The sequence below is a fragment of the Diabrotica undecimpunctata genome, chromosome 9 (assembly GCF_040954645.1).
Source record: "Diabrotica undecimpunctata isolate CICGRU chromosome 9, icDiaUnde3, whole genome shotgun sequence".
In the NCBI taxonomy this organism is placed as follows: Eukaryota; Metazoa; Arthropoda; class Insecta; order Coleoptera; family Chrysomelidae; genus Diabrotica; species Diabrotica undecimpunctata.
Window position 1 is genome coordinate 55,782,790 of NC_092811.1, and position 14,012 is coordinate 55,796,801.

Here is a 14,012-nt window from a genome sequence, read left to right on the forward strand (position 1 = left end):
ACTGATATTAAAAATATCGATAATAACCAACGAGTAAATCAGTAATTACCATATAAGTGTACAGTGATATTAGTCCCAAGGTTCAACCTGTGGTTTACCCTTGGGACGTTTGGTAACTTTTTTAATGATGAAAAAACCAATAAAAGTATTTTATTGTATTTATATATTATTTAAAAGAAATATTTTGTGGAAAGGCAATGTTGAATGAATGAAATCCTCGCCGTATTTTGGGCACAGGCAACACTTTCACTATGCTTGAATGCTTCACGACGGCAATATCTTCAACATTTGGGAAGACAAAATAAACTTTCCGTTTTCGGAGAAACTTCACAGTAACTTCTTGGTTTATGCTTTCTTGAACCAAACCAGCATAGTAAACATCAGTGGATGTAGCTTTTCCAGTGACTTCAAATTTTACCACAACCCAGCTGCCAATGGTAAAATTGAGTGCAACTTTGTCTGATGGAAAGAAATCAGGAACATCTTCATCTTCGGAACTTGAGTCAAATCTGCTTCCATCAGAGATGTCTTTAAGCTCGAGCTCGTCTTCATCTTCAGACGAAGAAGAAGATACAACTAGTGCTCTTTTGACTGCCTCTTTTTTCCTCGGGACTGGCTTACATATTTTAATTTTCTGCTCCTTGATTTTCGGCAACTCCGGTGAGTCTGTGACAATCATACATCTTCCCGGTCTCCTTCACCTTCCACCAGTCTTACGCGGTGGAACCTTCGGAAATGGGCGAATTTGTTCAGGGGTCATTCCAGTAGTGGAACATGGCGCACTGCTTGTTGATGGTATGGCTTCATCAACTTCCATAAGTTCTGTCTCTTCAATATCAGTTTGTTTTGGTTTATATGGCCTGTTGGTCACCTCAGCTGGTAAGAACTCATGGTCTCCGAACACGTTTGCATTAAATGGCCATATACCTGCTAATTTGAAACCTGACGAAATGTTATTTGGGGTAAACGCCAATGGGAATGCTTTTCCTATCAGCTCTGACATGTCGTAAATAGATATAGGCTTTCCCGGATGGTTCAGCATCCATTCTTTGCTAGCATTATTGAAATAATTTTTAAATGGCCCAAACACAGACCTATCCAACGGCTGAAGTTTGTGACTGGTATGCGGAGGAAAGGTTAAAATTACTATTCCATTATCCCTAGCTATGTGTATAGCAGCCAATGAGAGGTGGCTTTCGTGGTTGTCGAGGATAAGCAACACTTTATTTTCAGGAGATGGCTTCACAACTGAAATGAAATGTTGAAGATATTCAACGAACAATTCAGCATTGGACCAACCACTAGAAGTTGCCATACCAATAGTTCCAGGTGGTGCGTTGTTAATCATGTGCTCTTTGAAGTGAACACGTGGAAAAATTATACCTGGTGGAATAAATGTTCCGGCAGCGCTAACGCAGGCTATCATAGTAACATTAATACCCCTCTCGCCAGAAGTAGCTGCTCCAATTTGCTTAGCTTTTATATCGCCAAGCACACGAACTGGCTTGTGAACAGTAGGGCAGCCGGTCTCATCGAGATTCCACACATTTTGAGGTATTAACTTTAATCTCGAATAAATTTCTCCCAATTTATCAAAAAATATTAAAACGTTTGGCTTGTTGAAACAGGCCATTCGACCTAAGCTTGTGGCTTCAGGCTTCCGAAGAGATATTTTGTTATTATAAGAAGTTCTAAAACATCGGTACCATTGTCTACCAGCAGTTTTATTATTATCCCATGATTCAGGGTAGTTCACATTGTTGAGTTTGGCGTACTGATATGCTAGTTTTCGCATTTCTTCAACAGTGACGCCATAGTTCCACTGTGCAGCTTTGATAATGTAAGTGAGCAGTTCGTTTTCTTGTTCAGTACTGAAGACTTTGCGTGTTGAATTATTCGCTTCATACTTGAAAGTCGCTTTCATAGACACTTTATGTTTTTGAATATGCCTACCAAGAGTACTTTTTGAAACACCATACAGATTAGCTATTTCTCTCAAAGGTCGACTATGCGCCAGTATCTCATTGGCAGCTGCTTCTAATGCTTCTGCATCTGGTTTCACCCTTTTTTTCCTGTAGCACTTCTTCCCATCTGCAACAATAAGATTAACATTAACACGGTGAAGAAAAATATCTGGTTGTACCTTGGGACAAGTCCCTACGTACAACCTTAACAACGTCCCAAGGTACAACCAAGCACATGTTTTACTAAATCTAACCTCATCAATTTAAAGTAAAGTTTTTTCTCATAAAATATAGTTTACAGTGAGCATTAAATATATAAAGACGAAATACGCCGAAAAAATTCAACCAATAGTTCTTACCGTGCTTTTCCTATTATTTTATAAAGATGGATAAAATTTACTTCACGGACACCAAAACGTTTTACACTTGTCGTCACATCAAATGGCTGCTGACGGAAACGCGAATGTTTGATGTAAGTGGAGACAGTGTTGCCATCATATTACAAATTTCTCAGATTTCTCGCTACAACGGTTACATTTTTATAATGATTGTCCCAAGGTAAAACCGTCCCAAGGTACACGCCTTTCCCCTACTTTTGATAAATTGTTATTCCCGTTTTTACAGAAACTAACATTAGAGTATTAGCCATAACACAATTCCTATTTTGATATGTGCATCCATCCGAGTACAGAATTATTCTTCTGCAACTACTTTTGTCTACTTTGTTTATAATAAAATTATAAAGGATTGTGGCAAATTCGTCTGCTGTAACACCTCCTTGTGTTTCGTCCCAAAGAAAATTATAGCCGTCTGAAGATTTCAGGTCGTAAATACAAAAATTGTGTACTTTTAACTTGGTTTTATAATATAGCGCAGAAGCCTGCAAGACAGGACATAACAAGACAGCCTGAAGATCCATTGTCAATACCATGGTATTTTCAGATTTTTCTGTTTTATCCGTCTGTTTTTCTTGACGGGCTGTATCCTTATCTTTTAAATGTTTGGTGTAAACTTCCTCTGAAATATTTCCAACTTTAAAAGAGCAGCATGTGTCACACTGGTCTTTTTTCGGAGAGAATAATGAAAGATTTTCTTCTTCAAACATAACTGAAAAAGTGCAAATGGAAGCAATAGATCGAATGTTATTTGATTCACAGTAACTTTTGTATTCCTTGTGTAATGCAGCTTTAGATTGCCAGAAAGGTTCTAAATACAATTTGGTAGAAGATTTTCGGCAATAATGCGATTCCAGTTTGGGTAAACTTTTTAAAAACTCTTTAACTGATTCTCTTGTTGTGGAATTGTTTGCTTTCTTTCTAGATTCAGTTCGGTTATTTGTAGCTGTTGTTTGAAACTTTTTCCAATTAGTTACGGTCCACTCGCCCATGGAAGTAGTGTTTAGAAACATCTTCTTGCATACTTGCAGTCGTGCCGAATGTATAGAAGAGTTTAGAAAATATTGCAGGCTATCCTTGCGACGAAATGAGATTTCAGGTTCAACTGTTCTTCTTTTCACCTGAGTGACTTCTACCATAGTCTGTATGAACACTTTTCTTTGGTCCCACGACAAACTCCAGAAATGTTTGAAAATTTCTCTTCTCGAAGTTTCATTAAACTTTCTACATTTTAGTTTAGCGGTCTCTTTTCTTGATTTACTGCAATTACATGGAGGTTTTAATTTTCTTTCAGGCCTTTTCACATCAAACAAACTTCTACCATCAACTTGTCTCCTTCCCTTATATTCTTCACCACGCATTCGTTTTGATTTATTTGATTCCTGTAGCCAAAGATTTTTATTTTTTTTCTTACTTCTGGTTTTTGCTGAAACAGGTTCTACTTCACGTTCAGAATCAGGATTTGTGTTTACTTGCTGAACTTCCTCTTCATTGTTATTATTTTCAGATTTCCTATTGTGATCTGAGGGAAAACTATTCTTTTCTATCTCTGTCAAACTTTCTATCTGATTGGCGTTAAAAGCGAGGTTTCGGTTGCACTGTACGACTCTTTCGCTGTCATGATTTACTGCCAACTCGCATTTATTCAAAGTGGAATCTGGCAAACACGTGTCAGCAAAAATTACGTCCATATTTTCTATATCAAAATCCGTAGTTTGTTCACTTTTCTCTAAAAGTTTTCTACTACTACTACCACTCATTGATGGATTGTCAACACAATATTTTGGAGATGCAGAAAAAGTACTGACATCGTTTTCTGAAGATTGTCCATTGGCAATAGCCAGTTGTAGTATTCTGCTGGCTCGAGAATTAGATGCCATTGAACGTCTGAAACCAATAATTATCATTGTTACTTAAAAATTAATACACATTATATACATGAAGATTATTATCACGAAAAATGAAAAACTCGTATCTACAATATTTTTTGACAATGCATCATTGACCATTCTGCTTTTAGGTTAATGTAATGGCAGTTAAGAGGTTTTCATTATTAATACTACTACTACTAAGTTTTTATTTATATCTTGCAGTTTAAATAAAAAAACTTACCTTGCTATCTACACGAGTAAACGCTGAAATTAATATAGATATTATTTTACTACCAAAATATAAGCGCCGACTAGCACGTGGTAACTAATGAGCACTTCCGAGGTTTTCATCCACAGGAATTCTATTTGAATTACTTACGTGGTTTTCATTTTATGCACTAGATGGCTCTGTGTTCAAAAAAGACTGTATTTCATATTATAAGATCATCAGATACGTGTTTTTCAGTGATATAGTGAAAAAAAATTGAAATCAGTAAAAATGCAGATACGTGGTTTTCATGCTAAGCCGACGATATAAAGGATAAAGATTTTTTGTTGATACTAATCAGGGAAAAATAAAGCACAATTCAAATATTCTTTTTATTTGTGTATAGTCAAAATTTATATTTGTGTTACATTTTTGCTTGTTTTATCATACCCAATGATTTATTGCCATATACACAACTTTCCAAATTATAAGGGGCCTTTCTTTTCCTAGAAAGTAAATGTCCGAAAGTGGTATAGTTGTGTGGCCTTAAAGCCTTTAGGGTAAGTCGAGATCCTGCTGGCCGACTAGCACTTATTTGTAAAGTTCACTTATTTTTTGGCTCTACTCTACTGTAACTTCCAAAAGCGTAGAAAGCAGAAATCAAACCTTTGTCGGTGTTTGCAAAACTAGCCGCATTGAATAACATTTTCTAAATCGAAATATAGTGGATTTGAATTTAGCTCCATTTTTTTTCAGTCAAAGAGAGTTTCAAATTGGGTAAATTCAGTTAGAAAGAGTTTGTGGTTCTCAGAATCAGCATCGTTTCCATGGTCTTGCGCAAGTGATACATTATACATTAATTAGTTTATGGCTATATATAGCGTATACCTCATGGTAATTATAAACACCAAATTGTATGCAGTTTTTATATCATTTTCAAGTGTGAATATTGCGGCAGATGATTGTTTACAAGTGCCTGGGCTACAGGTACATACTCCTTTAAATAGAAGTATTTTGTTAAGGGCCAGTTGTTAAATCAATATTTAACTCATGGATTAAGTAAACCATGATTAAATTTAATTCAAAGATTATTACTTAAAAAGTTATTCAATGCATGTTATTCTCGGATTTATTAAACCCGAGTAGCGAGTACTGAAGCAGTGACAATGGTGCCAGTTAATAATTAACGGCTTGGAACAAATTTTATCATGAAAATTATGTTGGTGTATATATATAAAAGTTAATGACTTTTGACTTAGTGTTTACATTTTATGTCGCATTTTTGTTTTTATTTTGTTGTTTATTTGAGATTTGTATGAGAGATTATTTTTGTGTTTTTAATTGCAAAAAATGGAAGAAAGTAATAAAAGAAAGAGAACTGCTAACTTTACGGCTGATGAAGAACAAATATTAATATCTTTTGTTTAAAAATATAAACATATTCTCGAAAATAAAAAAAGTGATGCAGTAACTAATTCCGATAAATTGAAAATCTGGGAAAAAATAGCCCAAGAATATTGTAGTGTAATGGGCTATTCAAAAACAAGTTTATGTTTAATAACAAAAATACAACATGAAAAAAAATTATTTGAGATGTACAGGAGGAGGGCCTGCAATTAAAGTAGATATTTCCAGTACAGATAACACAATTAAGGAAATGTTAGGAGATACTGTAACTGTTTTGTTTCTTGGTTGTTGATTTTAATATTATATATACATTTTTTCATAAACTGAACTCACAGTAAACTCAGAAGGAAGTTGTGAAAATAGCATTAATAATGCTATGAAAATTACTTTAATGCCAGAAAATTTATTTTAAATTAATTAATTTAAAAAAAAAATTTCGACTTGGGTTTTATTCAAAACTGAATTAGTGGAACTGCAGGGAAAAAGTTTTCTTGAAGAGCACTAACTGAAACTGCAGCATATGCAAGAAAAACATGAATTACATATGAATATTTAAAAGAAAGAATGGTAAATTAAAAAGAAAATACTACTTATAGATTTTATATCAAATGGATGTTTTTTCTCTGGATTCCATTTCCAAACAAATTAATGATTTTTGAAAAACAATTTGGATGGAAACGAACCATGGATTGTTCTTAATTTATAATGCTTTATTATAGATCGTTTTATTACAAAATCTAGGACATTTAATTTTCATTTTTTGCATGTAATATAGTTGTAATATAAAAAGTTGCAAATATTTATTAAAAAATGTAAAGCATTAACAAATGAATTTTGTTTGTTTTGTTTGTTTGAAATGCATTTTTATTGCAATAATCTTACAAAATGGTTGTGTATTATTGACAATCTATTTTAATTATTGTTTGGTCTGTCATTTTGTTCAATTTGTACATTATTATTAGCATTTAAATTTGCTGCCAAATTTTCCTTGATATTTTCTCGTAAGTCATCTGGTACATCTGGTTCAGGAACATTTGCTTCTTTAAAATCTTCTTTATCTAAATCTTTATCTAAAATCTTTAAAAGCATCTTAAAAATAAAAACATCTTTCACAAACCTGTGCCATGAAGAGTTCGAACTGTGTGAAGCATTCCAACTGCACAATAAAGAGCATAATTCTGAGAACGTGAATCCAGCATGTATTGAATGTGATAGCTGCAAAGAACACATTCAACGTGCCAATGATTCAACAGAATTATACCATTTGGATACAAATAAACCAGATACATCAACGACCCTAAAGCCTCGACTTACAAAAAGTCATAATGTTAACAAGGATCGATATGTTTAAGAAAGCAATATTAATACAAGCTTGTTGTTTTATTTTTCCCAAGAGATTCATGACCTTTTGTTTCATATTTTTGTAGTTGCCCCAATCCAAACCCCTTGATATTTTTTACTTATCCACTACCTCGGCTCTCCTAAAAAACCCTGAGTGCCGTTCGCACAAGTAGTGTTTATTTTGCTTACCCTATCTCCATCTCCATAGTTCTATCCCCAATCTTCAACCCCATAATCTTACCCTGTGGTAGGCAAAATATTTCGTTACATGTTTGTTCATGTCAGTGTATGGTTTACCCTCAACTAGAATGTACTGGAAAGCGTCTACTCGAATTTCAGTTATTGCAGAAACTATGAGTCGGAATCGCTGGGAACAAATAAAAAAACAATATCCACTTCAATGACAATAGTCAGATAATTCCCGGAGATAAGTTATACAAGACCAAACCGCATTTAGAACCAGTTATAGAAAATTTTTGGACAATTCCAATGACAGAAAAACTATCAGTGGATGAACAAGTTATTCCTTTCAGAGGAAAACATAGTCTAAAAAGGTATATAAAAAATTAACCAAAAAAGTAGGGCTATAAAACGTTTCTCCTGTGCGATACCAACGGAATTGTATATAATTTTGAACTATATACTATACAAGAAATACTTACCATAAGATATATTTTGACAACTGGTTTACAAGTATGCAATTGCAAATTGAACTGGACAAGTTGGGTATTCCCTCTGTAGGTACAATGCGTCCTAACAGATTAAAAGGATGTAATTTCTCTACCGACAAAGATATGAAAAAGAAAGGAAGCGGGAGTTTCGAAGAACTTGTCTACAAGAAAGAAGGAATAACCCTTAGAGCAGTCAATGGTACGACAACAAGCCGGTGCATTTACTGAGTTCGTTTGTATGCACGTACCCTACAAGTCAAGTTCAAAGATGGGACAAAGCAAAGAAAGAAACCATTCTTGTGGAATGTCCTAACATTGTAACATTTTACAATAAATGTATGGGCGGAGTGGACTTAATGGACTCGTTGATGGCTTTATATAGAACTAGGATTCGTTCTAAAAAGTGGTGCCTCCGCATTGTGTTCCATATATTTGATTTAGCAGTTCTTGGTTACTTTATAGAAGAGACACTCAGCTACTTGGTATAAGAAAAACCGATGAACTAAGTCTTTTAGATTTCAAAGCATCTATTGCCGCTTGTCTTTGTCAAGAGGGTAAAGAGATACTCAAGAAGAGGGGAAGGCCCAGTCTATCTATAATAGAACAAGAAATCGAGCAGAAAAGGAAAAGAGGACCTATCGCTTCTCTACCGGAGAAAAACATACGGAAAGACGAAATAGGCCATTGGCCTAAATTTTCAGAAAAGCGCGGACTTTGCAAGAAACCGGGATGTCTAGGCGTACCAAAAGTATTGTGTGAAAAATGTAATGTAAATTTGTGCTTTACGCCTAAATCTAATTGCTTTGTGCTTTCATAAAAAATTTTCCCATTGTAACTTGAGAGTCACAAACCCTTATGAAACACACGAAATAAACAATTAAAAAAAATCTTCAAAAATGTTTTAATTTGATCCTATCCTAGCAGTATGTAAGAGAAGAATTTTTTTTGCAGTTAAAAAAGAATTGGGCGGTACAGGGTTAATTACTTATACTTATATTTCTGGGTATTTTTCCATTGTCACCAACCAGAGATATTACTTATTAATTATATATTTCTTGCGTTTTAATAGGGTCACAAGCAAGAGTAAAAGACCCCATACTGAAAGTAAAGCAGTAGTATCTACTTCAAAGCTGTGAAATAGTATAGACTCAGCATTTACACCACTTGAGTTAACAACTAGATGTTAACGTATTTGTGTGACGGTCTGGACATACAAGATTTTTCCGAAATATTTTGTGCAAACTGATTTATTTTTTTACAGGTAGACGATGCTACTAAAAAAAGCTTTTAAAAAATCCTTGGAGTCCGGATTCTAAATTCAAATTTCCATCTTCCTGTTTCAGAAACTTCAAATTAATTGGTTAACTGACTGGAATTGACTGGTTTATTCTGCAGCAAAGGATGCTGCGTTCTTCACGTTTTGAGCGTTTTTTCCTCTGTTGTAGAAGAGCAAGGATCAAGCGCAGAAAAATTAGTTAAAACCATATGCAGAAAATGGATGCAAGGGAAGATTTTAAAAAACATTCCGAAAATCTATATCATAAAAAATTAGAAAGCGGCTAATTTTCTAGCAACATATACTGGAGAAAAGGACAATATTTAATTAATACTTAATAAAGGAAGAAAATTGCAAATAAAAAAGAAGATAGACTCCCTTAAACCTACTATTAACCCTTTGGGACCCAGCGGGACTTATAGATCCCAGCGACAGTCTCAATTTGCCTATGTTTCAAATAAGTCCCGTTTTACATTATATTTTTCGATATCGGAGTTTATCTACTACACTGCACATGTTTCTCTACTAAAGTGATATTGGCAACGTAGGATGGCTCAGTTCGTTCGTAAGTACGACGCAGTTAACACGTGGTTCTTATTTTTCGACGTTTTTACAGTTAAAACAACTTGTTTTCGACACAATCGTAAGGTAAGTTTGTTGTTTAGTGTGTGTAATTATTCTACACGTTAATCTGAGATTCGTTTACTTTTGTAAATTGGCAAACTTACATCAGAAATCACATGGGATTTATGTGTCCCACTGGGTTTGTTGGACGGGCCTTTTATATCCCATTGGTTTCTTTCAGCATGTCAAGAAAAAAGAAAGCTTACTCAAAAGGAATTGCAAGAACTGGCTGATAATATAAGCGACATATCTTCATGCGATGACATAGATGCAGAATCTAATATATCTTCAGAAGACGACCAAGAAGACCCATTCCACGACGGTGATCATTCTTCTGATGAGTCGTATATGGCATCAGATGATTGTCCTGACAATGAAGAAGAACACACTCGCTCATCAGATAGATCAAATACGTCTTCATTTGATTCTCCCGAAAATGAAGAAGACGAGAATACTTGCTTGCCAGATGGGGAAGATTTAATTGAAGGTAAGAAAGCCATTATCAATAAAAAGAAAAGAGAACTCTCTATGGTATGGACATGAGTCGCAGCTGATCATAAACCCAGATTTGCTGTTCCTCTGTGAAATTTTCTTGAAAGTATTCCCTCGAAACCCTCGAAGTTTATTTATTTTTATTGCGGATTGTACAAACGAGAGAATTAAAATGTATAATCGCAAGGAAGGAAAGTCTGAACCGCTTACTGATGCTGATGAAGTAATGATTACTATTGGTTATACTCTAATAATGTGCTACAAATGCTATTAAATTCGCTGTAGTTGGTACAGCCATTACAAATAGACGGAACATGCCTAAGGAGTTTTCTATAAAAAGCAAAATGAACAAGGGACTCTGCATTTCTAACAAATGAGTTCCAAACCCTATCCACAAAATGGCAAGATACCAAACAAGTATCCCTGTTGAGTAACTGCCATAAGAGTAGTTGTACAACTATTCGAAGGAAAAATAAAAGTGGGACCAAAGTGGACGTTCCTTGTCCTGCTGCTGTTGCTTTATACAACGAAATTATGGGTGGTGTGGGAGTGGCTAAAAGAAAGTTACAATATCTCGGCCACGTTATGAGAGGGGATAAATATGTGTTGCTACAAACCATAATGCAGGGAAAACGAAGTATTGGAAGATGACGCATCTCCTGGCTCAACAATTTGAGAAAGTGGTATAATTGCAGTTCCGTCGACTTATTCAGAGCTGCAATCTCAAAAGTGAAAATAGCTGTGATGATTACCAAGCTCCTTAGAGGAGACGGTACCTAAAGAAGAAGAAGAAGGACCTGGCTGACCAAATGAGTAGAGTGTATGAAATGGATAGACGATCTTGTAAATGATGGAAAAAGTTTTCTACCGATTGCTTATGATGTCAGTGGTAAATAGTTGGGTAATATATAATGATTTACATCGAACACGCAAGAAAACACCCCTTTTAGAAACTTTGTTTGAGCTATCAGAAGATCTCATTTCTAAAGGTAAAACCACTACACAAGTAAAACTTAGAAAAAGAAGTGTAGGTAGACCTTCAAAGAGATCACGAAATAAAAATGTAGGAGACAACATGCCGATTGAAACTGCTAAGAGGCGGCGTTGTATTGGTTGCTCAAGAATGGGTAAAGAAAGAAGAACCACAACCATCTGCACAATGTGCGATGTAGGTTTGTGTAAAGATTGTTTCATATTATATCACACATATTAAGATACATTAAAGTATTTTTTATGCATATTTTTGTAAATCGTTCTGAAATAAAGTGTTCATTTATTTGTGGCCGTAATCTCCCAATATACCCTACGGGACATAATAATCCCAACCAACATTCCCATTGGGACATATATATCCCACTATTTTTTTTTTGTTTTTTTATGTAAAAATTTGGTTTGGTACACTTTAAAAACCTTCTATGGTTACCAGTACAAAGAAATAATTAAAGTCGAGATCGTAACAAAACAAAAAAAATTGGGTCCCAAAGGGTTAAATTAAAACGGCTATTTTTCTTGCTATATGGGGCAATTTTTTAGGGGTCATCGCGATTTTGGACCTTTTGATTTTAACGCCCACCACAAAGAGTAGAAGGGAACTTAGATCTCTTTTAAAATTCAGAAATGAGTCTGGAGATAATAAGAAGGAGAAAAGAAGAAGAAATGAGAAAAACTGATAGATGAAATCATTTGTATATTTAAGACAATCGTTTTAGAAAATTTGGTAAAACAAATTAACAAAGCCAAATTTGTTAGTATTCTGTGTGATGAAACCACCGATATTAGTGGTACAATTTAGCTATCATTTCAAATCATTTGTAAATATCTTCAAACAGAAAATCTAGACCTCGGTTTAGCTACTTAATGTGCAGACAAAACAAAAGAATCATTAGAGCAGTTAAGACAAAACGCAGATAAAACTTTTACCAGTATTTTGGAAAAGTATCAGCTCTTTGCAGTGAATTTGGTATTAATATTTCCCTTCCAAGGACAGTGATTTATCAAACAAAGAAAAATAATGTACCAACCTCCATGCCATAAGAATACTACAGAAGATCTGTTGTTATTCCCTTTTGGGATGAAATTATATAATCCATAAATGATAGATTTGTGACACACTGATTTTTCATACCATCTTTCTATCAGTTAGCCCTAGACTCCAGCACAGATCAGAGGTAATGTAAGTCGATAAAACCTCACCAGTTCCAGGGGGTCGTGTAAGATGCCCCCATTTTCAGTTTTTATTAATCAACAAAGTTAACAGTCTATTGCATTTACCTTTATAAATACCATGAGGATTGTGTTTTAATACTGATGTCCTTCCAATGTTTTTATGTGGCTATACAATGTTTTTAACAACTTTTTATGTAAGTAGTAATACACCAACGTGTTCTTTCTATATATTTAAATTTTAACTTACTTGTTTTTTAATATTGGTATTTTTACTCTCTCTTTTAGTAAACTGATGATGGAATGATTCAATTCCGAAAAGATCTTTAAAATAAAAATTTCAAGCTTTTAATAAGCATTTTTTAAACCTTAATACACACGAACACCACGTGCTTTGTATTCAACAGGTATACTAGCCACTCCTGGATATCTCCACTTCATGGTTTTGTTCCAGTTTCACTTTTAACTTTAAATTGACGATATGGTCATTTCGGCTAACCAATACATTCGTCTGGCTACAAGGAGGAAACAATTAGAGTTGGACATATGGTTTATCCACCAATGTATTAATAATAAAGTAGTTCCTGTATTCGCTAGAGTTAAAACATCAAAAAATGTACCCAGTACATATGTTAATCAACTACAAACCAAACTCCTCAGGAAAGAAGTAGGCAAACATTATTCCAAGTAGATAACATCAATTGTAATATGAAGGTAATGTACAATAGACTTTTACAACATTTTGATAATCTAGACTTAACCTCTTTTTTGCATGATGTACAGGACAAAGTTAACCATTGTGCTTCAGTAAAATTTTTCAAACTTAATAATAAACTTCACAATCTCATTCAACAGAAGTCACAATTAGTGTCCACCAATTCTTCCAATAATAGATCCAAATTTTCTAACTTCAAATTTCACCCTAGAATCAAAAATTTATCCAATATAAATTTCTCACAAGACGAATTAGAACTCTTGAATCATGGCCTCCAATTTTCTATTCCCACAGACATCTCTGAAATAGACCTACAAGAACTTTCCATAGAAATAGACATAATCATAGAAAAACTTTCAACTTCTTTACAACAAAAAAATGTCATTAGAAATAATTGTTTAAAAAAACTTCATGCTGCATACAAAAACTTAACTTCCAAATCACATTTTTATCATCCACATCATAATAGTTTAAAAATTCTAAATTCAATAAAAAAAAAACTAAAAACCATAATCTAATAATATCCAAATCAGACAAAGGAAAGTGCTTAGTAATTCTGGATCAGACTGAATACATAAACAAAGCTTCTACCTTTTTGAATAATAATGGCTTCATAGTACTTCCACAGGACCCACTGAACAGATTCATTAATAAACAAAAAGCCTTTTTAAAGAAATATTCTACTTTTTTCACTGATTTTCACGCACCATATTACAAAATCCCTAGTAACCCATTAATTCCTAGACTGTATGGTCTTCCAAAAATTCACAAAGAGGGCATTCCAATCCGTCCAGTAGTCAGTTTCATCAACACCCCTGTCTCCATAATTTCTAAATTCATACTCAGGGTAATCAAGGACATAACAGGTTTTTCTCCCACTTTTTC

At 34.2% G+C, this 14,012-nt stretch overlaps 1 protein-coding gene across 1 annotated transcript; it reads right to left on the reverse strand.

Moving 5' to 3' along the window:
- Positions 1-697: 697 nt before the first annotated feature.
- LOC140450825 (uncharacterized) lies at positions 698-2,201 on the reverse strand. Its single transcript, XM_072544499.1, has 2 exons — positions 2,144-2,201; positions 698-2,091 (listed from the first exon to the last, which is right to left on the reverse strand). The coding sequence occupies exons 1-2, from the start codon at positions 2,199-2,201 to the stop codon at positions 698-700; spliced, it is 1,452 nt and encodes a 483-aa protein (XP_072400600.1).
- Positions 2,202-14,012: the final 11,811 nt, after the last annotated feature.